At 52.5% G+C, this 17,770-nt stretch overlaps 1 protein-coding gene across 7 annotated transcripts in view; it reads right to left on the bottom strand.

Moving 5' to 3' along the window:
* Positions 1-17,770, bottom strand: part of SZT2 (SZT2 subunit of KICSTOR complex) — an 84,985-nt gene that overhangs the window by 58,864 nt on the left and 8,351 nt on the right. For 5 of the 7 annotated variants that reach the window (XR_016442707.1, XM_090049860.1, XM_090049863.1 and 2 more), the window contains exons 6-12: positions 14,724-14,883; positions 14,083-14,189; positions 13,687-13,897; positions 9,888-10,058; positions 4,573-4,804; positions 3,820-3,949; positions 2,970-3,112 (exon numbers count right to left, since the gene is read on the bottom strand). Coding sequence is in view for 6 of the 7 variants with exons in the window: in XM_090049860.1 (XP_089905986.1) it covers positions 2,970-3,112; positions 3,820-3,949; positions 4,573-4,804; positions 9,888-10,058; positions 13,687-13,897; positions 14,083-14,189; positions 14,724-14,883 (1,154 nt within the window). In the remaining variant the exon portion in view is untranslated. Of the gene's footprint in view, positions 1-2,969; positions 3,113-3,819; positions 3,950-4,572; positions 4,805-9,887; positions 10,059-13,686; positions 13,898-14,082; positions 14,190-14,723; positions 14,884-17,770 lie in introns of those variants that run through there. The other 2 variants (XM_090049865.1, XM_090049866.1) reach the window with 2 other exon arrangements.

Raw genomic sequence — 17,770 nt, 5'->3', positions numbered from 1 at the left:
CAAAACTGGACACAGGACTCCAGATGTGGCTTCACCAGTACTGAATAGCGGGGAATAATCTTTTCCCCCAATCTGCTGGCAACACACCTACCAATGCAGCCCAGGATGCCATTGGCCTTCTTGGCAACAAGGGCACACTGCTGACTCCTATTCAGTTTCTTGTCCCCTTACCCCGCCCCCCCCCGAATCCTTTTCCGTAGAGCCTGCTGCCCAGCCAGTCAGCCCCCAGCCTGTACCAGTACATGGGATTGTTCCTTCCTAAGTGCAGGACTTCGCACGTGTCCTTGTTGAACCTCATGAGATTACTTTTGCTCCAATCCTGCAATCTGTCTAGGTCACTCTGAATCCTAGCCCTACTGTCTAGCACAGAGGTAGGCAAAATGCAGCCCACAGGCCAGATGCAGCCCGCCAGGCCATTCTATCCAACCCGTGGGGCCCTTAAAAAATTTAGAAAATAAATATTTGTCTGCCCCTGGCTGCCTGTCATGCAGACCTCGATGGCTTGCCAAAACTCAGTAAGTGGCCCTCTGCCCAAAATAACTGCCCACCCCTGTGCTAGCATGTCTGTCAGTCCCCCCAGCTTGGTGTCACTTGAAGACTTGCTGACGGTGCATTCCATCCCATCTTCCAGGTTGTTGATGAAGACATTGAACAAAACGGGTCCTAGGACTGATTCCTGGGGCACTCCACTTGATACCGACTGTCAACTAGACATCAAGCCATTGACTACTACCCTCTGAGCCTGATGATCCAGCCAGTTTTCTATCCACCTTAGGGTCCATTAAGCCAGCCTGTATTTCCCTATTTTGTCTGCAAGAAGGCTGTGAGAGACCATATCAAAAACCTTGTTAAAATCACGGTACACCACATCCACCAGTCTCCCCACATCCACAGAACCAGTCACCTCATCACAGAAGGCATCAGGTTGATCAAGCATGATCTGTCCTTGGTGAATTCATGCCACCTCCTCCTAATCACCTTCTTCTCCAAGTGCTTAGAAATGGATTCCTTGAGGATCATTCTTTCAGGGACTGAAATGAGGCCAACTAGCTTGTAGTTCCCTGGATCCTCCTTTTTTGCTTTCTTAAATATGGGGACTAGATTTGCCTTTTTCCAATCATCCAGGACCTCTCCTGATCGCCATGAGTTTTCAAAGATAATGGGCAGTGGCTCTAGAATCCCATCAGCCAACTCCCTCAGCACCCTTAGGTGCATCCCATCTGGCCCCATGGGCTTGCACACATCCAGCTTTTCTAAACAGTCCCTAACCTGTTCTTTCACCACCGAGGGCTGCTCACCCCTGCTCCCCAACCTGTGCTGCCCTGTGCAGTAGTCTGGATGCTGACCTTGCCTGTGAAGACTGAGGTGAAGAGGCATTGAGCACTTCAGCCATTTGCCCATCCTCTGTCACAAGGTTGCCTCCACCATTCAGTAAGAGGACCACACTATCCCTGACCTTCCTCTTGTTGCTGACATACTTGTAGAAACCCTTCTTGTTACCCTTCACATCCCTTGTAGCTGCAACTCCTATTGCGCTTTGGCCTTCCTGACTTCACTCCTGCATGCCTGAGCAATACTCCTCCCTATTTATTTGTCCAAGTTTTCACTTCTATGAAATCTATGAATCTTTTTTGGTAAGCTTCCTTTCTGTGATTTAGCCACTGAAGAGCTCCCTGCTAAACCAAGCTGGTCTCCTGCCATACTTGTTAGTCTTCCTGTGCACAAGGATCATTTGCTCCTGCACCCTCAGTAAGGTTTCTTTAAAATATAGCCAGCTCTCCTGGACTCATTTCCCTCCCAGACTGGCTTCCCAGGGGATCCTGCCTATCCATTCCTTGAGGGAATCACAGGCAACTTTTCTGAAGTCCAGGGTCCTTACCTTGCTACTCTCCCTTCCTTCCTGTCCTCAGGATCCTCAACTCAATCCTCTCATGGTCACTGCTGCTCACATTCCCCTCCTTTATACATTCCCCACCAATTCTTCCCTGTTTGTGAGCAGCAGGTCAAGAAGACCATGGCCCCTAGTTGGCTGCTCCAGCACTTGCACCAGGAAGTTGTCTCCAACACTCTCCAAAAACTTCTTGGATTGCCTGTGCGCTGCTGTATTGTTCTCCCAGCAGATATCAGGATGATTGAAGTCCCCCATGAGAACCAGGGCCTATGATCAGGAAACTTGCTGGCTCCCAGGGGCTGTGGGACCAGCTTTTGATCAGGCCAAAATCCTATTCACCTGGGAGCAGCCACCTGCTGGTGCTGCTCTTTGGGAGAGCTTCCCTGCCTTTCTGGGTTGAAAAGTTTGCCAGTCGCAGGCTGCAGCTGCCCATCTGTGTGGGCACAGTGCCTGCGGTTCAGAGCACAGCCTTACCAAGACCTGCCATGGTGTTAGGAACACCAAACCAAGTCTGCTCCCACAGGCTCCCAGGACTCTGCTCTGCCAAGGAGGGGAGTCTCAGCCAGCCTTCTCCAGCTGTCAGGGAAGCATAGGCAGGTATGCTTGTCCTTGGCATGTTTCACCCGGCCTTTCCCAACAGGACTGTACATGCCCTTTGGCACCCAGGGGCAGCCCCAGCCTATTGGGCTGCACACCAGGGAGCTTAGCTGAGTCATTCCACACCTGGGGAGGGACACCTTGGCTCCCTGGGATGACTGCCTGGAGTCCCTGCAGTTCAGTTCTCCCTCCAGAGTGGAGCACCAGGAAAGCCAACACTCTGGAAAGGTGCCTTCTCAGGCTGCAAAGGGCTAGTACACAGGCAGCACAGGCTCCCAGACACACAGGCCTCACCTCCCCAGCCATGTGGCTGGCATGATTCTGCCCAAGTCACCCTTCTGGGCCTCAGCAACTCAACCTCTACCATCCCGGAACTGGACTCTGAGGGTTCCAGCTATGCAGCCAGATCCAGTTGGCCCAGCACTGCTTCCCTCCCCTGACAGCAGCGTGGTCCATACAGGCTGTGGCCCCTGGCACCTACGTGTCATGCTCCAGCAGCAGAACGATGCGATGCATGTGCAGCCACCTCTGCCAGAAGTTTGCATCCATGGAAAGGATTGGTTTCCAGTAGGAGGCGAACTGTGAGTGGCTGGAGTCAGACCCGCTGTGCTGCAAGGACAATACCTGGAAGAGATAGGCCTCCTGCTGTTGGGAGCCACAGGGCTAGCCGATGCTGGCAGCGAGCAGACTGGCTACAGTGATCTGGATCTCTGGGACACCAAATGCCTCTAAGCAGGGATGGAGCTAGGTCATGGGCATCCAGACAGCTATGACAACCAGCCCATGCTTTAACATGGGTGGGAAGCATCAGGCTGAGTGTGTGCACTCTAGCTGGAGAGCTGGGAGGCGCCAGGTGCAAGCATTCTGCAGCTGCCTTGCAGATGCCCCATGGGGCTGAGGTGCAGCAGCTGGAGCAGACGCTCAAGGCACAACATCCAGGCAGGGTCAGCAGCGAAGGGCTCTCACAGGGCTGCTCACTGCAGCAAAGCTCTCACTGAGCAGCATGGGGAGTGGGGCTCATGCTGAGCAACAGTTATGAAGGACCAGTGCTGCTGTTCTGATCACCAGCATGCACCCATCTGGCTCTTAATTCCTCCATCCCAGGCTGCAGAACAGGAGGCTGCATTGCTCTTGGGGAGGGAAAGCACAGTAGAAAGGTGGAATTGGGTGGGGTGTGGTTGTGCCAGCATGGTGGAGCCCATTGGGCTGTAAAAGAGGCACAGTGGAGCCTGGCAGGGTGAGAGAGAGGGCTGTACATGGCGGATCTTGCTGGGGTGGGAGAGGTGGCTGTGCCAGTACAGTGGAGCCCAGCAGGGCAGAGGGGGCCATACCGGTGTGGTGGAGCCCGGCGGGATGTAGAAGAGGGGCACGCCGTTCTTGGTGCTTTCTGGGATGGTGAAGTGCTCGGGAATGGTGTCAAAGGACTGCAGGTGAACCAGCATCTGATCTGTCTGGTTGATGCTGAAAGACAAGGAGCCAGTTTTTGCTCAGGAGGTTATACCAGGGCAGCTGCAGCTGATGCACAGAGAGTGCCACTCCCAGGAGAGAGGGTTTTTGTGCCAGGGAGGTTACTAGCTACCTGAGCACAGCAGCAGGGGTAAGGGTCAGTGACAGAAGTGGCACCATGAAGGGCTCTGCAAGGAGGCAGAAGTGAGTATCACCTAACTTGGGGAGGGGATGATGCAGCAGGTGCTCCTGCCCTTGGGAGCATCAGGCAAGTAAGAGATGCTGCTGTTATTGCAGCCCTGTGCCCAGGTCACATGTGCCACCAAGCCTTTGGAGGGGCAGCACAGCACAGTGCCACATATAGAGCATGATGCTCCCACTGCCCCCTGCTTGGCGCTGGTGGGTGAGAACAAGACCAGAGGTCAAGAAACACAGCACAGCTGTCCCTGGGCAAATCCAGTGACTGAGGACAGAGGCCTGTTCGAGTCCTCCTTTCTCTCAGGAAGCTGGCAACCCAGGCGCCTCAGACCAGGGCCCTGCAAGGCAAGGCGAGAGATGGCCTGCCCATGTGCTAGGAGGGCAGGGTGAAGGGTGCCAGCTCTGAGGACAAGGGGCTGGCAGGAGTGAACCAGGCTCACCTCTGCAGTGTGTTCCAGAAACGACGGATGACTGTGGTGCGGTACAGGCTGGTGATGGGCTTCCTCATGGTGCAGCTGATGTCATGCAGGATGTCATAGCTGCCCTCCATTGTCACCTCCACCCACGTGCTGCGTTTGGAGGGGTCCAGGGGCCACGGAGCCACAGCCAGGTACTCAATCCGCATATTGTGCTTCCACAGCAGCACAAGCTTCACTTCCAGCTGGGAGCCCCCTGCGGCACAGGACGGGGGGCCATGAGTGGGTGGGAATAGCTCCCCCCTGCCGTCCCTCAGGCTCTGTCCCACAGTGAGGCAACACTAGACCCAGGGCTCCTGAATGCTGGTAGTCCTTCTGCCCACTCTTTGGTCACTCTCCCAGCCCTGGCATGGTGTCAGGGCCAAGCTCAGCACCCAAAAGACAGCTCCACAGCAAGCCAGACAGGCTTCCTTTGGAACTCCTGGGACAGGGACCCCATGATGCCTATCACTAACCTGCCCTCACTGCCCCTGCCCTGAAATGCCCTGGGACGTCCCCTCAGCCCACCACTGCCTGCTGTCCTGCAGCTCAGAAGCATCTCTGGAGCGCTGGGAGCCACCAGGTGCAGGTGATCTGCAGCTGCCTTGCAGATGCCCCATGGGGCTGAGGTGCAGATGCTCAAGGCACAACACCCAGGCAGGGTCGTGCCTTGACCCTGCTCTACAGCATGTAGGTTCCACCCGCGTTCTCTTCACCATGGCAGCTAAGCACCTGCCCTGGACAAGTGGAGGTCAGGGAGGATTTCACTCTCACCCTCTGAGGTGGATGTCCTGCTCCGTGCACACCCCCTAAATGCAGACCCTCCTGGCTGAAGGAGCGTGCCTTGTGCTGGGAACAGAAGATGGCGACTGTGGAGGACTGTGGAGGATTTGCATCCCAGCCTTATCTAGGTCTTCTTCACTGGTTTCTGCCATTTTTCCTCTTCCATTTTCTTTTAAACTTAGTCCCCTTACCTGTCTAGCCCTCTGATGTCTAAGTAGCTCACTGAAGTAACTGAGAGGCCCCTTTGCCTAGTGACTGGCATTACACACCTGAGTCGGGGCTTAAAGTCTCCGTTGTTCTAAGCAATGACCTCATGGCAGGGAGGGGAGGCAAAAGCCACTGTCCCTCTGCTCGGTAACCAGTGATGTTGGCAGCCAACCTCTCCTAGCCTTCATTGGATCAGGTAAATGAGGTCAGAAGGTCTATATAAAATAAGACTGCCCAGGAGGAGTGGTGGCAGCCATGATGAAGACACAGAGATGAGCTGGACATCTGCAGCTCTGTCTCTCTTGAAACACATGGACATACTATGAACTGCCTATCTTCAGAGGGAAGCTCTATCAGCCTCTGGATAATACTTGCAAGTAAGCCACTTGAGATCTAACTAGATATATAGCTTGCAGTAACACAGATGCGTGATCAAAGACTACTCAGCCACCCTTTTTGCTCTAAGGTATTTCTCTGATATTGCTCTATTCTGTACCCTACTCTAAATCTACTCCTTGTCATCAATAAAGTCCTCCTCTGTACCTAGCGTGGGAGACTTATTAGGAGAGAGCCTAGATTGTGCCTTGGTGTCCCCTTGGTTTGGCTGACTAAGGGAGACCACTATTTGTGCTTCACACTAAGGCAAGCCAGCAAGTTCTTGCCGTGTGTCGAGTACCCTCAAGGACTACAAGGCCTCTGTACCCCAGGGGGCACAAGGCCTAGAAACAGTCCAGACCCTGGGTGGTGGCAGCGTTACCCCCAGGCTTGTGGGTGTGCTCCAGGAAGGGGGTCAGTCAAAGGTAAGGTGCCCCCAGGGAGGCACTCAGAGCCTGGAAGGTGGTCGGGTGCAATGAGGTGGGTGGCTCAGTGCAGGAGCACCCCCTATTAGCCTGCCACAATGATAGCTCATGGTTCCTGCAGGCATTTGCTTCACAGCCTCAAATCACCACCTGGAAACCTGTCCTCTGCACAGATGAGCTTTGCCCTTGTGAGCAGGGAGCAAAGCTGTTCATCACAGTCCTTGACTCAGAGCTTACGCTGAGCCCAGGCCATGGAGAGCCTGGAAGCCAAGGTCTGAGGCCTAGGCCTGAGAAACCAGTGTAGAGGGTGCTCCCCTTTGCCAGGCTCATCACCACTCTTTCGGTACCCCAAAGGGAATGAACCCGCCCTTCTCCAGGGGCCCTTCTCCACACCTGCTGCACTGTTTGTGCTCTCTCCCCCAGCTCACTGTTCTGTCTGTGGGTCCCATAATCATGGTGAACAAGGCAGGTCCTGGCGGCGGGAGAACACCAATCACACACATGCCTGCACACTCACCTAGTCAGCATGCAGGTCTTTACAACAGCCTGGCATCTCTCTCACTTGCAGTCACCCACAAGGTGCCAAGACTTCTCCCTCTGTGCAGTTAAAAGGACAGGGAAAGTCTGTACCAGGCCAGTGGCTGGAAGTTCAATGCCAGCACAGGCTGCCATCCTGGTGGGATGGGAAGAGGCCTTGTGGGCCAGAATCCAGACCTCCCTACAGCAGACACCACCTCAGGCCTGGAGCTCGGGAGGCACCAGGGATGGAGAAACACTAATTAAAATGAAGTATTCTGGCACAAGAACAGAAACTACCAGTAAACCGGCTGTGACTAAATGCAGACTGGAAATCAGAGGAAGGGTTTTAACCCTGAAAAAGCAAGGTTCTGGAGTAGCCTCTGAATACAGGTAGTGGGGGTAGCAACACCGCTCCTCCCCCTCAGAGTACACTGTGCTTGGTTAAACAGAGCAAGCCCTGCGCTCCCTCTTGAAACAGGCTCTCCATTGCTGCCTTTCTCTACACCCACTCCTCTGTCTCTGCCCTTCTTGAATGCAGAAGAATGCAGGTGGCCAGAACAGTACCCCTGTTCCAAAGGAGGTCTCCCCTCAGCCTTGTATGCTGGCACCAACTCTTTCCCAAGTTCCCTGAATACAGCTGAGCTCACAGAGGATGATGTTTACCTTTCTCATACATGTGCTACAACAGTGGCCCTTTTGTCATCTTCTTGCAATAGACCTAGGTGTAGTCATCATTCTCCTCCTGTCGTTTCCAGCTGAAGAAGTCCCAGCTTACAGCACAAATACCTTCTCTTAGTTATGAAGTGTGTGACCAATTCAATTTCATCCCACCTACTAATCACATTCTCCCTGCCCAAGTCTGACCTTCCTCCAAATCAGCAGTACCTCCCAACTTTGTCATCAACAAATTTTTCAGCTCACTTGGACCAGGTACCAAGGTCATTAAAGACAACATGAAAGAGTCAGCCTCAAGACAGCATCCTGAGAAATTCTGCTAGTCACTTCTTACCAGCACAACCCACTTTCATTTCATAAGGCATGTATCAATCCCTATCTTCTCCAGCTAAACAATAACTTCTCAACCTCAAACACTTCTCTGAAGTCCACGCTATCTACCACATTTCATGTTTCTAAAAATTTCAGTTATCCTATATAAAATGACACATTTGGTTAGATCTGGCCTGATTTGCTATGTTTACCTCTGCATGTTTAGAACAAGCATAGAAGGAAAAGCCAAAGACCAGCATAAAACAGATGATCAGATGTACAGGCTTGCAGTTGCCTGGATCTTTCCCTCCTCCTTAAACAGGATGGGAGAACAGCAAGGGCTGCACTTCAATGGCACCATCCTCATCATGACTGGTTACAAAATTCAGGGAACCATAGAGAAGTCAGGCTGGAAGGGACCTCCAGGGGTCATCTAGGCCAACCCCCTGCCTGAGGCAGGATCATCCTGATACAATCCATCCCATACAGATCCATTGTACATGGAATCAAAGGACTGGCAGGGACCTGCAAGATCATCAAGTCCAGTCCCCTGCCATGGGCAGGAAGTTGTTGGGCTCAAACAAGCTCAACAAGGTGCTTAACCAGCTTCCTCTGGAACATCTCCAAGGATGGTAACTGCACCACCTCTGCTGGGAGTGTGTCCCACATTCTAGTTAGCCATATGGAAAATAAGTTTTTTCTTATGTCCAGCCTAAATTTTCCCTCTACTAGCTTGTGCCCATTGGTCTTCATCCTCCCTTGAGATGTCTTTCTGAAGAGTTGCTCCCCTAAATCTTGATGCTAACCCCTCACACACTTGTAGGTGGCTATCAAGTCACCTCTCAGCCTTCTCTTACTCAGACTGAATAGTTTCAGTTCCCAGAGTCTCTCCTCATAGGGCCTATCCTTCAGGCCCGTAATCATATGGGTGGCCCTTCTTTGTATCTTCTCAAGCTTATCTACATCCTTCCTGAAGTGCAGTGCCCAGAACTAGACACAGTACTCCAGCTGCAGCCTCACCTTAGTGACCACATCCTCTTAGCAGAACTACACAGACATCACACCTGAACCTGTGACAGGTAAAGCAGGGGGACCAGGATGGCCAATGTCCTGCTGCTGCAATGGTTGTTAGTATACACTTGAGAAATCCCAGAAAGAGGCCCTGCCCCCAGTACAGAGCAAGGCAAACCCTACTGCAATCCATACCATTATGACTGGGGTAAAATTCCTTCCTCACCCCAAATATGACAAGAACCTCAGACAGGAACCTCCAGCTTTAAATCCCAGAAAGTGCACTGACACAAACCAGTCACCATCCCAGGACTGGGCTGCAGCCAGCACCCAGTGCCTCTGAAGAAGACTTTACAAAAATCCCTGATATAGCAGTGGGGCAGGAGGGTAGGGGAAAAAAAAGGGGGGAAGAAAATTCCGCTCAGCCCTACACGGCAACCAGCAAAGCCCACAGGCGTGGGAAGTCCTCAGAGTAGAACATAGGCATAGCTGTGCCTAGACCTTTTCTGACAGGTGGCTGTCCCAACATCTTTTAGAACACCTCTAGTGAGGGAGAGTATCCCTCTTCCTTGGCATCTCTCCCATGGCCGCACTATTCTAACAACAAAGAAGTTTTTCCTGAGATCCAACCTAAATTTACCTCGCTACAAGGGCTAAAACCCACTTCATCCTACCCCACCTGCACCCCCCTCACACTTCACTTCCCCACTGTCCGAGAGAGACCCCTTGCCTAGAAGCTTCTCCCCACCTCTGCATGTTGCCTGTACTTTTGCCCAGCAGGTCATAAGCACCATATGACCAGTGTGTGCACAGGTTTACCAGTGTGTGGGCCAATCTCCTACCATAAGGTGATCCAGTCAGGGCTCAGGGGACTGGCAGCACTCCCAGCCACACCATGGTGGGGGAGTCCACCTTGCACTCTGTAGGGACTCTGCAGAATGAAGCTCTGTTCTCCACACTTGCTGCAGATCCCAGAACAGCCTGGGTGGTCACCTTTGGTGATGTTGACCTCCCGGATGCTGTAGCCCTCCCGAAGCCGGACGGAGACAATGCTCACAAGGTCTGCATGCACCTCCTTCTCGGTGTGCTTCTTCCTCCTCATTGCCAGGGCAGGGTTGCTGCTTGCAGATACTAGGTGCTCATTGAACAGTCTGTGCTGAGACACTGCAACCAACAGAGAAGTCATGCAGGAGAAGTCTCTCCCCCACCCCCATCCTGCAGTGGAGCCAGCACTTCTGGACACCTCCTCCCTCCAAAGAACACTGCATCCTTTGAGCAACTTTTACACCCAGTACAGCAGCAGAACCCCGTTGGTACCAACAGGGGTTAGGAGAGGACAGGGTGGGGATCCAGTTTGCTTATGTTACGCAAGTGATTTGAAGGCAAGAAGCAGCATGTTGGCGCCCCATTTCATTTAGACAGACAGGAAAGGCAGGGCAACTGCGCTTATCTGGCTGGCAGCTCCTCTGGGCAGGAATTCCTGTCCCTGGAAAGTTTTGTGACCCCCAGACTCAGCACAGAAAACACAGGACAGCTGCAGTAACTATTGTTCTCAGCCCAAGCCCTGTCTTTAGGCACTATCACTGACCAGCGTGAAACATCATTGGGCAAGTCTCACATGGATCCTTGCCACCCCCAGACAAAAACAGGCTTCCTGGCTGGGCTCTAGTGACACACACTCACACCACCCCTATGCGAGATGAGAAAGCCCACACCCTGGCACTGGGGCAATTCAGGAGGGGAGCACTTAACACTGTGACCCAAACCACTGTGTGCAGCCTTTGTCCAGGACAAGACCTCCAAGGCACCTTGCACTGGAGGCTGTGTCTACACAGCACAACACTCTGCCAAGCAGGAATACCAGGAGTTCGCCCGGGAACTGACTGAAGCCGCTTGCTCCAGGACCTTGGTTGTCATGGGTGACTTCAATTACCCGGACATCTCGTGGGAAGATCACTCAGCTAAATCTGAGCAGGCGCAAAGCTTTCTCTCATGCGTGGATGACCTCTACCTGACTCAAGAAGTCTATGGGCCAACGAGAGGCAAAGCGCTGCTTGACCTGGTACTGGCTACGGGGGACGACCTAATCGGCGACCTAGTGATTGATGGGAAGTTGGGTGACAACGACCACGAGCTGATCACCTTCACCATCCGCCAGTAAAGCTGGCAAGTCAGTCAGCAACACAGAAGTCCTTGACTTCAGATAAGCCGACTTTGACAAGCTCAAGAGGCTAGTCGGTCAGGCCCTCAGGGACCATGACCCCAGGGAGATGGGAGTTCAAGAAAAGTGGTTGCTTCTCAAGGAAGCGATCCTCAATGCACAAGCGAAATCTATTCCAACATGGAGGAAAGGCAGCAAGAAGGCACAGCAGCCCCCCTGGCTCTCCAGAGACCTAGCGGACCTACTGTGGCTAAAAAGGAAAGCCTACAAAGGATGGAGGACGGGATTCACCTCCAAGGAGGATTACTCTGCGCTGGTCCGGTCCTTCAGGGAGCAAACCAGGAAAGCCAAGGCTGCAACTGAACTCCAACTAGCTTCAGGCATCAAGGACAACAAAAAGTCCTTTTTCAGATATGTGGGGAGCCGCAGGAAAAGCAAGGGCAATGTTGGACCCCTGCTAAACCAGATGGGGCAACTGACAACTGACGCCCAGGAAAAAGCCAACCTATTAAATAGGTACTTTGCGTCAGTCTTTCATCAGTCCCATGGGATGCCCATGCCTGCTATGAGACAGGGAAATCTGGGTGAGGGGAATCCCCTACCCTCCATCAATGCTGACCTCGTGAAGGAACACCTTGAGAAGCTGGATACCTTCAAGTCAGCTGGCCCTGACAACCTGCACCCCAGGGTACTCAAGGAGCTGGAGAGCGTCATAGCCCAGCCCCTGGCATGGATCTTTGAAAACTCCTGGCGCTCTGGTGTAGTGCCAGAAGACTGGAAGAAGGCCAATGTGGTGCCGATCTTCAAGAAAGGGAGGAGAGTGGATCCGGCTAACTACAGGCCCATAAGCCTGACTTCTATCCTGGGGAAGATCTTACAAAAGTTTATTAAGGAGGCCATCCTTGAGGGACTGGCCCAGGCTAACATTCTAAGGGACAGCCAGCACGGGTTTGTTGCGGGTAGGTCTTGTTTGACCAATCTCATTTCCTTCTATGACCAGGTGACCTATCACCTGGACAAGGGAGAAGAGATTGATGTCATATATCTTGACTTCAAAAAAGCTTTTGATCTGGTATCCCATGATCACCTCTTGGCCAAACTGGCCAGTTGTGGCCTTGGCTCCACCACGATCTGCTGGCTGGGAAATTGGCTTCGTGGTTGGACCCAGAGGGTTGTGATTGATGGCAGTCACTCATCATAGTGCCCTGTGACCAGTGGGGTCCCTCAAGGCTCTGTCCTGGGACCCATCCTGTTCAACATCTTCAGTAATGATGTGGACATTGGAGTTAGGAGTGGACTGGCCAAGTTCGCCAATGACACCAAACTTTGGGGCAAAGCATCCACGCCAGAAGATAGGCGGGTGATCCAGGCTGACCTGGACAAGTTCAGCAAATGGGCAGATGAGAACCTCTTGGTGTTTAACACCGAAAAATGCAAGGTTCTCCACCTTGGGAGGAAAAACCTGCAGCACCCTTATAGGCTCAGCAGTGCTACGTTGGTTAGCACTACAGAAGAAAAAGACTTGGGGGTCATCATTGACCACAAGATGAACATGAGCCTGCAATGCGATGCTGCGGCTAGTAAAGCAACCAAAATGCTGGCGTGCATCCATAGATGCTTCTCGAGCAAATCCCGGGACGTCATTCTCCCCTTGTACTCGGCCTTGGTGAGGCCGCAGCTGGAGTACTGCGTCCAGTTTTGGGCTCCACAATTCAAAAAGGATGTGGAGAAGCTTGAGAGAGTCCAGAGGAGAGCCACGCGCATGATCAGAGGGCAGGAAAACAGAGCTTACGATGACAGGCTGAGAGCCACGGGACTCTTTAGCCTGGAAAAGCGCAGGCTCAGGGGTGATCTGATGGCCACCTATAAGTTTATCAGAGGTGACCACCAGGATCTGGGGGAACGTCTGTTCACCAGAGCGCCCCAAGGGATGACGAGGTCGAACGGTCACAAACTCCTGCAAGACCATTTCAGGCTGGACATAAGGAAGAATTTCTTTACTGTCTGAGCCCCCAAGGTCTGGAACAGTCTGCCAGCGGAGGTGGTTCAAGTACCTACATTGAACACCTTCAAGAGTAAATTGGATGCTTATCTTGCTGGGATCCTATGACCCCAGCTGACTTCCTGCCCTTTGGGCAGGGGGCTGGACTCGATGATCTCCCGAAGTCCCTTCCAGCCCTAATGTCTATGAAATCTATGAAGAGGTGATCACCTGCCCAGAAGTGTTCACCCTGGCACACAGGCCAAGCCTGAGCAGTGCAAGCCCTAGGGATGACTCTGAGCAAGCTGAGCAGAAGCTCTGTCCCAGACTGCTTAGCAACTCCTAAGCCCCACAGAAGGGAAGCACAGATACTGCTGCAGAGTCCAGCGTGCTGTGTCCCCACCCATACTCAGATCCAGACCCCTGAGCAAGCACCTCTCTCTTCCCTGGACCTGGGCTCACAAGACACCTGCTCCCTGTCCAGTTCTGAAACTCCACGTGGCAGGAGGGGCTGGAAAAAGCTCTCTCATTGCTCCTTGTCCACGTGTCCTACTGCTGACACCTACAGAGGTACAGGAATGGGACACCAGTGTAGCTGGGCAATGGGTTTTGCCCTTTTTGCAGGAAGCTGGGGCAGGCGCATTCCTCACCACAGTAGTACTCCAGATTCAAGGACTCCCCCGTGCGCAGAAAGGAGTACAGCAGGAAGGCCTTGTGATACACGTTCAGATCCAGGCTCACCGGGTCCAGCTCTGGGCAGGTGGAGAGGTAGGAACCAAAAGTTGCCATGGCGATGAATTTCATCAGTTCCACGTTGGGGACATGACCGAAGCTGCAATCATAGGAGTAGACTCCACCCACCTGGGGAGGTGTGGGAAGAGGAGACCAGTCTGGCACAGCTCACGCAGGGCATGGAGAAGACACACTGGTGAGTTCCTTCCAACCCCCAAAACCAAGGAAGCAGCCAAGTCTCCAGCAGAAGCCGAGCACACAGGTACATGCTGCTGTGTCCCAGTGCCCACCCCACCCCTTGGCAGCAGGAATACCTGCACAAAGGAGCAGGCCACAGTGCCGCTGCGCAGCTGGTTGAGCAGGGTTTCACACACAGCCACATCAGGGACACTGGTCACACCATCAGTAATCACGATGATACCTGCAAACACGACAGTATCTCAGAGCATCCTCTCCCCTTCCTGACTGGCAGCCTGTGTTCAACTCCCGTACCCACAGCTCCACTGGATGTACTTAGGAGAAAGCAAGACACATGGGTCAAGAGAGACTGAATCTTATTGGCCATGTGCCTCTGACATCAAGAGATGAGGGCACCCACAGTGAGACAGTAAGGGCTTGCAAGGAACACCCAGATGCAGCAGGCAGCTCATTTCTTCAGCACATTCAGAAGCAGAGGGGCCAAATATGGAAATAACACCCCAGAACCTCCCTGGGCCAAGAGCTCTGCTGGGCAGTTGCTTATTAGCCCAGCAAGGTTACCAGTAGTTGGGCTGCAGAACCAGCTCTCCCTCTAGGTCCAAATGCCCCCTAATCCACACCCCCACTCAAATCCCCACCTACTCATGGCTTGGACTTCCACAGGGGAGAGATCTGTAGGCCTCTCAGCTGGGGGGAGGACCATTCTGACCCCTGGCTGGGAGGAACATAGACTTCCAGGTCAGGAGATGGAACTGACCTGCTGTGGAGTTGGAAGGCAGCAGCTGCAGTGCCAGGATCCCCTGTCGGATCATGCTGACGAGCCCAACATCAGCAGTGACCACGGAGACTCCTGGCTTCCTTCCAGGAGGGTCCTGTGGGTCGCAAGGGCTGTCCTGGTTAAGTGATGACAAATCCACCTGACAGGAAGAAGCCAGTGAGAAGCTGTCAGCTGCACTCCAACCGTGCTTCAGTGCTGAGCTTTCACAGTCTACAGCTCCATATAGACCCAGCCCTGGTGTGGTTTGGCAGGCTTCAAGCTAAGCATTAATCTCTAGATTGTCCCAAGTCTCAATTCTGATGTACAGTGAGAATTGCAGGGGAGTCACACTCAATGCCCTGTCTGAGCTGACCTCTCTCACGAGGGACACGAAGGCAATGCAGAGTGGCAGCTTGGAGTCTGACTCATTCAGAGAGGAATGAGCTCCTGTAGGCAATAGCTTTTGATGAAGCATTTAACAAAGCAGTCTGCTGCCTAAGAAGGTTCACATCTCTCTTAATGAGCGAGTCTCTAAGGTGCCAATTTGCCCTGCCCTGCCTCCTGCCAGACTTAAGATTAACACAACCTCTTTCTACAAGAGGTGGTGGAGAGGTTGCTAAAGCTTCACTACTGTTGACACTGAGCAAGCCACACCAAAAAGGGCCAAGCTCTGACTTCCCTCCAGCTTGGCAGAAGCTGTCTCCAAACAGGAGGTCTTAGGGTGGGGTCCTAACTCTCTCAGAGGGAATGCAGGAGAAACCCACATCCCTGCCACCCCATCAGTGGGGAATGCTGCAGCAGAGGGCCTGAAGAGACTATGAAGCAGGACTGGAGCCTTTGTGCTCAGGTCCTGCCATACCAAATCGAATTGCTTACACAAAAGCAATTACGTTCCTCCTCCAATCTGCAAGAGATGTTGTAGGTTTCTCCCTTTCCCACCTACAACAGCATATCTAGGCCTGTCAGGTCTGGGATGCTCTGCCTCCTACACCCTACATAAAACCCCACCCTGTAAAAAAAACCTCTTGCCTAACCTAACTGTTGAGTCAGTGCAGCGAAAGACACCCTACCCCACAGCCACAGGGCTGCTCTGGGGTGGGAAGAAAATCTACCCACACAAACCCTCAGGGCACTCTGGGGTGCAACCAATGGCCCAAAGCACTGGCCTGACTAGAATCCCTTTGATTTGTTGGATCCCACCAGGCTATGCAGCATTTGCTGACAAGTACAGTCAACTGAAATCACAAGAAGCTGTGAAATCCAGATAAGCAGTTTCAGGCCCTGACCCTGAGCTAGATCCTCCTGCCTGCACCCCACTGTCATGTGTGGAGCTCTGCAGTTGCTCATGAATGTCAGTGTCTCCCCCATTTCTCATTAATTTACATGGGAAAATTCAGACAGGCAGGGCAGCTGACTGCACAGGGGTGCAACAAGAAAGACCGTGCCCACAGCTCTGCAAGGGGCCAGCAAGACCTGCTGCAAGAAAGATCCCTCCCACTACCTGGTCCCTTGGCTCCAGGAACACTGGATGACTACTTAACACTGGCTGCTTAAAAATGATCTCAGTCAGAGTGCAAGGTTTATAGTGGCCGTAAGTATGTGACTGCCTTGGTCAGCAGCAGCTGCCTCACACTCATGCTCTCTCTCACCACCCTGGATTTAAGAGACATTCCTCCCATTTTAGCACCTGATTCTACAAGCACCTGTAGAAGTACATGCTGTTTCATGCACAAGGAGGAACTTTTGACTGCAGCAACACTAGCCATGAATGCATGAAGTTCCCAAACAGATGTTTGCAGCCTCCATGTCCTTTACTCCCTATCCTGCTGTTCATCTCTCATACCCAGTTAGAGGCAGGCTTCTGGGGTTTTGAGGAACAGCCCATCTTCCTGGATCACTTAGTGCTACAGCCAGCTGTTATGAAGAAGAGGGCACATTTCAACTCACACCTCTGTTCTCCATGGGCCCTGTTACAGCGCATTAGACATGAATGAGTCCATGAGACAGACTGGAAGGGGAGGGGGATGGGGGGGGGAGAGACAGTGCAGAGCAGCCCAAAAGGCACATTTGCAGGCAATGCCTTGTTCAGAATCCTACAACCCTTGCTTGCTCCAGCCTCTCATGCATCACAACAACAAGGTGCATAAAACCAAAAAAAAAAATCACATAAAAACACACCATGAAGAAAAAGCTGAGGGGATAAGAAGGCTGCCAAGGCACTGGCAAAGTAGTAATTGGTTCACATATGCTCATAGGATCCTGAGAAGAGTACCACTGCTGAGAATGACAAGATCCGTGCCAATCTGACTTCCTGACCCCAAATTTGGCAATTAGCTCAACTCTCTGCACAACCCTCTACTTTGGTACCCAAGTAGCTTCTAAGTTTCTAAGTCCAACCCACACCAGTCAAAAACTACTTTAAACTGTCTACAGTTTCCTGTGCTCCAGAGGATGGTGGAAATCACACATGGCTTATAAAACAAGGAGAATATTCCTTCTCTGCCCCTGCTGACAACTAAGCAGAAGGCCTGAAGCATGGGAATACAGGAAACCCTTGCTATTTGTGGGTTCAGCATTCGTGGTTTCAAATATTCGCAAATGCTAAACCTGCATTTTAAATACACTTCATGCACTTCCAGGAGCTCCTTGGGAGCTCCGTGCTTGCTGCCACCAGGCTCCCGCTGCCACCGCCATGCCCCCACCCTCCACCTGCCAGGGCACCACATTCATGAACGCAGAATGCATTCATGAATGCAGTGTCTTATTTGCAGATTTCACCATTCATGGGGGATATGAGAACGTATCCCCTGCAAATGGCAAGGGTCGCCTGTACTAGATACCTCCCACACAGAGAAAGAGTACAATCTCTGTATTGAGGGTGGGAGGTAGAACAGCCAAATGCATACCTCACACATGCCATGCACAGACTATGAATCCCTCATTCCTTCACACTACCCCATTCGTGAAGCGATCAAGTTTGATCTTGAAGCCATTTAAGTTCTGTGCCCTTACTACTTTACTCAGACCATTCCAGAACTTCACCTCTT

This window comes from Crocodylus siamensis, chromosome 5, assembly GCF_052110815.1.
Source record: "Crocodylus siamensis isolate JL-2025a chromosome 5, ASM5211081v1, whole genome shotgun sequence".
NCBI lineage: Eukaryota > Metazoa > Chordata > Crocodylia > Crocodylidae > Crocodylus > Crocodylus siamensis.
This window is presented reverse-complemented; position numbering and strand designations above follow the sequence as displayed.